This window comes from Amphimedon queenslandica, unplaced genomic scaffold, assembly GCF_000090795.2.
Source record: "Amphimedon queenslandica unplaced genomic scaffold, v1.1 AMPQUscaffold_13438, whole genome shotgun sequence".
Classification (NCBI taxonomy): Eukaryota; Metazoa; Porifera; class Demospongiae; order Haplosclerida; family Niphatidae; genus Amphimedon; species Amphimedon queenslandica.
The window spans coordinates 163030-170745 of NW_003546326.1; the positions used below are offsets into that span (position 1 = coordinate 163030).

The 7716-nt window shown below is 38.3% G+C and overlaps 2 protein-coding genes across 2 annotated transcripts; both read right to left on the bottom strand.

The window, feature by feature from the left end:
• Positions 1–710: 710 nt before the first annotated feature.
• Positions 711–7012, bottom strand: LOC105312484 (Down syndrome cell adhesion molecule-like protein 1 homolog). The gene is made up of 24 exons (XM_019995576.1): positions 6936–7012; positions 6314–6886; positions 6124–6253; positions 5922–6076; positions 5723–5862; positions 5544–5670; positions 5232–5492; positions 4899–5186; positions 4687–4848; positions 4394–4525; positions 3920–4338; positions 3461–3866; positions 3334–3401; positions 3016–3277; positions 2770–2965; positions 2613–2718; positions 2413–2504; positions 2153–2366; positions 2009–2074; positions 1891–1962; positions 1722–1793; positions 1601–1672; positions 1457–1543; positions 711–1350 (listed from the first exon to the last, which is right to left on the bottom strand). The coding sequence occupies exons 1-24, from the start codon at positions 6976–6978 to the stop codon at positions 868–870; spliced, it is 4626 nt and encodes a 1541-aa protein (XP_019851135.1). The 5' UTR covers positions 6979–7012; the 3' UTR covers positions 711–867.
• Positions 7013–7156: 144 nt separating this feature from the next.
• LOC109581458 (tubulin alpha chain) lies at positions 7157–7710 on the bottom strand. The gene has a single exon (XM_019995579.1). It carries the CDS (start codon positions 7708–7710, stop codon positions 7258–7260), a length of 453 nt encoding a protein of 150 aa, XP_019851138.1. The 3' UTR covers positions 7157–7257.
• Positions 7711–7716: the final 6 nt, after the last annotated feature.

A 7716-nucleotide genomic window follows, 5' to 3' on the forward strand; every position in this document is an offset into this window, starting at 1 on the left:
TCTTATTTTTTTATTTTTTTTTATTGCACAGGAACTATTGCTGGACTTTTGAACAACTTTAAAAATTCATAAAAAATCTAATTTTGATTGGAATCAACTCAAACTTGATATACAGCATAATTACATGCATATGTATCAGAAAAAATTATTAAAATGCAGAATTCTCTTCTGGTCATTTTTGGTGAAATTTGGCCAACAACCCTGTACTATAGTACAGGGACTTTTGCCCAATTTTTGAGCAACTTTAAAAATTCATAAAAAATTCAATTTTGATCGGAATCAACTCAAACTTGATATTCAGTATAAGTACATGTATATGTTTTAGAAAAATTATAAAAATGCAGAATTCTCTCTTAGTCATTTTTGGTGAAATTTGGCCAATAACCCTGTACTATAGTACAGGGACTTTGGCCCGATTTTTGAACAAGTTTAAAAAATTCATAAAAAATCCAAATTTGATCAGAATCAGCTCAAACTTAAACTACAACATAAGTAGATGTATATGCATCAGAAAAAAATTATTAAAATGTGAAATTTTTTTCTAGTCATTTTTGACGAAATTTGGCCAACAACCCTGTACTATAGTACAGGGACTCTTGCTCAATTCTTGAGCAACTTTAAAAATTCATAATAAGTCCAATTCAATTTTTTTGAATTTTTAATAAACCTCCTCTAGTTTTTGTGTATTACCTAATTTTTTAATGATTTTGTACCACTGTAATTATTCTTTTATAAAATGTTGCAAGGACATAATGTTTAGATAGCCTTAAAGTGTATAAAGAGAAAAAGGTCATAAAAATGAAGTGACAAAGCACTATAATAGTATCAGTATTTCGTGTGCTGTGTTAATAGTTTTAAGTTTGTGCATTAAAACATGCCGGCACTGGAGTAATCCATTGAGTATCTCAGTTGTCTTCCCATTTGTGGTCTTGTGTTCATGTCTCTCATTGACATAATGTTATCCAAACCAAGTGACTGTCTCCTCAATTCACTCTGGGACTGTCTCTTAAGCTGAGTCCCCATTTGTTTCTTCTTCTGTTTCGCGGCCTTCTTCCTGGCCTTCTCTTTCTCTTTCCTCATCTTAGCCATTATTTTCTCTTTCTCTTTTCTTTTCTTCTCATCTGCTTTCATTTTCTCTTTGAGCATTTTCGTGCGTTTCTTTTGAATGTGAGCAGGTGGGACACGAGAATAGATCTGCTTTTGATCATCCTCAGTCTCTTCTTGTTCCTCTTCCTCTTCAGATTCCTCCTCCTCCTCATCTGACTCTTCAACCACCTCTAATTGCTTACGTCTTTTCACTGGTGCCTCCTGCTGACCTCTCTTTGCATGTCTAGGCTGAATGGTAACAGGCTACAAACAAGATGACATAATGATACTATCCATAACACATTTGTGCACATAATGTATGATAATATTCACGCAGATTTTTGACTCTGTTGTTCACAGAATTTCTTACCTTTGGTAAATCATCATCATCATCATCATCATCATCTTGTTGCTGTTTTCTCTTCTGGGCTGGATGCTTTGGTTTGATGACTACAGGCTGTTTGTGGCATATGCAGAAAATAAATTATATGCCGGTAATCGTATAATTTTATACTTTAATTTCTTCATCACTTTCGTCTTCCTCTTGTGCTGCTTGCTTCCCATGCTTTGGTTTTATTACAACAGGCTTGTGTAGCAAAAGAATAAAATTAAAAATAAATTTAGTATTGCATTACCTTAAGCTCTTCATCGCTCTCCTCATCATCTTGTGCTGCTCCCTTACCATGCTTTGGTTTTATCACAACAGGCTATAAGTACATTAAATTGCAATTATAATTCCATTATTATTATTATTATTATTATTATTATTATTATTATTATTATTATTATTATTATTATTATTACCTTCAGCTCTTCATCACTTTCCTCCTCTTCTTGCTTTGCTTGTTTTCCATGCTTTGGTTTTATTACAACAGGCTAAGCAAACATAATCCATTATGTAACTTTTTATTAAAATATTTACCTTTATCTCTTCGTCGTCACTCTCTTCTTCTCCTTCCTTCCCATGCTTTGGTTTAATGACAATTGGCTGTACACACAAAAAAATGCATATAAGCATGTACATATACATGCTCCTATTTATTTTCCATTCACTTTATTTCCTTACCATTTCAACTAGTGATTCCTCATCTTCCTCTACAATATTATCATCATATATAAAACTGGCTACCGACTCTTTCTTCTTCTTTGGTTTGGGGTCAGCTGGCCTCTCGTATATTTCTGACTGGCTGTCTCTCGGTGCAAACCCTTCCCGGCCTTGCTTGGGTTTCTTAGGACGTCTGGTCTGTGTTACTTCATCTGGATCATCATATGGATCAAACCTTATTAAAAAAGGAGTAAAATAGTATTTTTAATTTTTATACTCACTCGCTAGATAGAACTGATTCCCTTTTGTTTTTGACAGAGACGACTTTTGCTCCAGATTTCTTCTTCTTTGCAACATCTCCTGGCTGTATGACCTGGGAATAAAGGAAGAACAAAGAAGTGCATTATTTAAAAACTACTCGTGCAGCAAAAAAAATTATGTGCTTGTGTATAATGTGCTTGTGTATTAAGTGATTGCATACTCTTGGATTGGAAGGCACAGTGGAGCCATCAGCTCGTCTTAAGCTAAACTTTCCTTTTGAGGAACCATCAACTTTAGGAGGAATATCAGGCACTGGATTACTAACACTACAGACAGAGCAAAAGAAGAGAATGAAGATTTAAACTAAAATGGCTTACTCTGCTTTAGATTTCTTTCCGCCCTTTTTCTTCTTCTTGCCGTAAGCAGCTTCTCCTTTCTTTGGAGAGTAAAGCCTTGCTTTCTTTATCTTTATATAACACTTCCGAAGTAAGAAAATAAGTAGAACCCCAAGGGCAACAAGGGCTATGACAACGACAGGTATTGTGATGGAGAGAACGAGAACCAATGGAAATGCTGCAAGAAAATTAAAAATAAAAAAAGTAAAAATAATCTTTAATTCTTACCTCTCATAGTTTCTAGCCTCACTACAGTGCTGTTTGGTCCTCCTCCAACTGCTGTGTGTGCTTGCATTTTTACATCATAAGATTTGCCTCCTTTAAGGTCACTAATAGTGGCACTGAATGGTTCGTCATCCTCAGAGTGAGTGGGAGGCACAACATAAGTGATTGAAGTATAGTTCTGTGCAGCAGAGGAGTTATCTGGAGTCTCGCGATAATAAATAGTGTAATTGAGTATAATGCCATTCTGATCAAACCGCTCAAGTGACTATAAAAATATCAAAAGATAATTATTATGATTCTTGATTTTTAGAGGCAACTTACAGTCCAGGAAACTTCTAGTGCTTCAGTGAGTGAAACTAGTGAGATGTTACGTGGTGAACCAGAAGGAGCTAAAACAAAAAAAAAACCAAAAATTGTATACAGCAATTCTCACTTCCTGCTCTCTTACCAGCTTCAAGCGTGACTCCAGTTGCATTAATACTCAGGCCTTCTACCCCACCAGCATACACCCCTCTAATCTCAAACAGGTACTCAGTATACTCCTCAAGGTCACTGATGAAAGCGGATGTCCCAATTGAATTGACAACAATCCTCTCAGAGAGATCTGAGATGCCATAACTTAAGACGTACGAGAGCAACTGTCCAGCAAGTTCCGGCTCTGGGCCATTCCATGCTACTCTCATTTCTCTTGATCCTAGAGGGTTGACTGCAGGGAGACGAGGGGGAGCACCCCTTATCCCGACCTCAAGGGTAGCGTTCGTCGCTCCAACTATATTAGTAGCTTCACAGTTGTATGAACCGGAGTGAATCACCTGGAAACTAGTTGTAGTGAATGTACCCGTACTAGGATCAAACTAAAGATACATAAGTAAAAATAGAATCGTTTCAATGTTTAATTTCTACTTACCATTGTTGAGTCTGCTTCTCCTCCATCAGGAGTGTACAGTGCTAATGTTGGACTGGGTCTACCAGTGGCAGTACAAGAGAAGGAAAAACTGTCATCCAAGATACCAAAGACTCCATTGCTTTCTGAAAAGCCAGGCTGAGGATGAACATGCACAGTGATGAACTGAGAGACTGAAGAGGTTCCGTATTGATTGCTAGCGCTACACAGGTACTCCTTGTGGTCGCTTCCTTCAATAGGAGAAACAATGAGAGTCCCATTGGACAGTGTAGTGAAGCGTGGTGGGAGGAAGAGAGCATTGGTAGCAGCGTCATACCACTGAAAGGTTGACTGAGGGAAGTCGTAGAATATTTGACAATTGATATAAGCAGTGGTTCCAGCAATGAAGAGAGTTGGGGATATACTTACTGCCATTGGAGGACCTGAATAGAAAGATTTTGTACTTATTATGTAGTGTAATTATGATAACTCTCTTACCTTCTACCCTTACTCTCACTGATTGACTGTCAGTACCAACTTGATTATCAGCAAGACAGCGATAATAGCCAGAGTCATCCCTCTGGGTACTTAAAAGTCTTAGACCAGTTGACTCAATCCTGTAAGAGAACCCTATAGGAGAAGATACTATTTGAATCAGTTCAAACTTATGCATTAAAAATTTTTTGAAGTCATTTTTGGACAAAATACCCTCAAAAAATTGAAGCGTAGCATAAGAACAGATAAAGTAGGAACTATATGGACCTCAGAATTTCTACATGACATTAAATTACCAAATGTTGCTAGTTGTGTTTCGTTGTCAATCGATTCTGTTTCCTCCGTCTTGTACCAGTTTATTGTTGGCTGTGGAATACCGTTAGCATGACATGGGAGAAACACTTCCTGATTTTGCGTCACATTAAGATCAGACGGGCCGCTAATGATAGCAGTCTTAACTTTAAAAAAAGAGACAAATAAATAAATTTTCAATTTTCTTTTCACTTACTTCCTACAATCACATTCAATGACACAAAATCAAACACAAAAGTATTTGTAATGTTGCAAGTATAGATGCCACCATCCTCATACGTTGATCCAGCAATGGAGAGTGACCAAAGAGAAGATGACAGCTGGAGTCTTTGCACTCTCCCGCTCTGAGGAATGACCGTCCCATTGTGATACCACACAACAGTGGAGCCTGGCTGAGAGCTCACATTGCAGCTAATGGTGATCCCGTCACCAAGATTAACATAGTAGTCTCTGCTTGGGACTATAGAGTTGATGTGTGGAGGAACTATAATGAGAAAATGAATCATGTTTGTACTAATGAGACTCATACTTGTAACTGTAATAACTGCTGATGTTGAATTGGTTCCAACTGAATTAACAGCAGTACAAGTATAAGTTCCTTGATCACTGCTAGCGACACTGTACAGCTGGAGACCATCGGGTAGTTTAACGCTCTGCTGCTGTAGAGGATCTCCAGTTTTTGACCACGAGACAGATGGAGCTGGATTACCAGTTGCTTGACAAGGTAGGAAAATATTCTGCCCATAGCTTATCTTAATGTCAGCTGGTTTGGTGGTAAATGTTGGAAAAGCTATAGAAAAATAATAACATAATTGTAAGCATTATTATATATTGCATTTACCATTGACTGTTAGTGTAAAAGTCTGTGTTGTAGTCCCAGCAAGATTAGCTGCTACACATTGATATGTTCCATCATCACTCACAGTCAGTGGCCTTGCTATATTCATTTGGCCTGCGATTTGTGGTACCTGCAAGTTATAACAATAGCTAATATGAAAGAAACAGCAACTGATATCTTGCCTCAACTCCAGAGGGAGCTCTCCACACAATATCTCCTTGAGTACCACTTGTTAGTGAGCATATTGGAGCTTCTGATAAACCCAGTGTTTCACCAGACAGTTTAGTAGCTGAGCTAGGACTAATTGAAATCTGTGGTAATGCTATATAGGAGAGAGAGAGAGCAGGATTAAAAAGGATTTAGTGAAGATAATTTCCTCACCAACAACAGTAACTGTAATACTGTCAGAGCCAAATCCATTTTCAGTAGTACTAGCAGTACAAGTGTAGGTACCTGCATCACTTGTTGCTACATTAGACAATGTTAACGTAGCACCATCTGATGATTTAGAAACTCCAATTGTCAGTTCACCAGTTCTATCAAATTATCATGATATTTTTAAATTTATTTGTGGCTATCTTACCCTGATTTAACCCAGCGTATAAAAGCAATATTATCACCATCCACGGTGCAATGGAGTATGGTAGAGCCTCCTTGTCCAACTGTGAGTTGAGATCCTTCTGTTATTGTCACAGTTGGATTGACTGGAGAAGCTACAGAATAAAGAAACAAGGCAACAAACACTAGAGGAAAAAGAACTAGAGAGATTTTACCTGTAACTGTTAGTCTAGCAGAAGTTGAATTAGTTCCGTAAGTATTTGTAGCAGTGCATTTGTAGAATCCATCATTTGACATTTGTACATTAGAAATGATGAGTGTTATACCGGCCACAACATACTGTCCACCAGTAGTTAGCGTTTGTCCGTTAAAGCTCCAAGTTATTGTTGCAGTAGGGACTGCTTCTACGCTGCAAGTGAATTGTGCTGAGCCTCCAACAGAAACTGTTGATGCCTGTAAGAGATTCCCAAACATGGGAGTACCATGGACCACTATGGTGGCTTCATCGCTTGTATCTATAGGCTGACTGTTCTCGTCCCTAGACTCACAAGAGTAGTCACCAGCATCATCATACGTTGCATCTGAGAAAGCGTATGTGCTAACACCACTGGCTGCGTTATATGTAATGTTGATCCTAGTCCCACCGAAATCCGTACCTCTCTCTTCCGAGTCTTTAAACCAGACCACAGTAAGAGGTAACGGAGGATGGAAGGAACATGACATGGTGAACCCTTGATTAAGAAGCACTGTCCCACCAACAGGCTCATCATTCAACACGCACACACCATCTAATGAAAACACATTTTTATTTATTATCATTAAAAAAGTTGCTCTTACTATGTAAAAGGGCTAATAAGAGAAAGGAGAGTTGAAGATACATCTTGCCTACTGTTTACAGCACAAAGTAATGAGCCCCGCCCTTTTCTTTTAAGTTACCAGCCCCACCCTAGAGGGTTGCAAACCTCATCTCATAAATCTAATTCAAGAAGATTCTGTCATGAATCTTGTTGCTCTACCACTGCACCATACCTCCAATAATAATGAATCTTCACTATACATAGTTTCTAAACTATTTTTTTACATACATCAAACAACACAAAGTAACAATAAGGATAATGATTGTACTGTGATTGTTCCTTTAATGCAATCTCTAATGCTCTTAATACTCATCACCTTCTTCTTCTCCCTCAGCCTCAACTGAATCCACGCCAACCTCTTCATAGTCCTTCTCAAGAGCTGCTAGATCCTCACGAGCCTCTCCGAACTCTCCCTCTTCCATTCCTTCACCTACATACCAGTGGACAAAGGCACGCTTGGCATACATCAGATCAAACTTGTGATCAAGACGAGCCCAAGCCTCAGCAATGGCAGTAGTATTAGACAACATACAAACTGCACGCTGGACTTTAGCAAGATCACCCCCAGGAACAACTGTAGGAGGCTGATAGTTGATGCCAACCTTGAATCCGGTGGGACACCAATCAACAAACTGAATTGTACGCTTCGTCTTGATTGTAGCAATGGCTGCATTCACATCTTTAGGTACAACATCACCACGATAAAGAAGACAGCAGGCCATGTACTTTCCATGACGTGGATCACACTTGACCATTTGGTT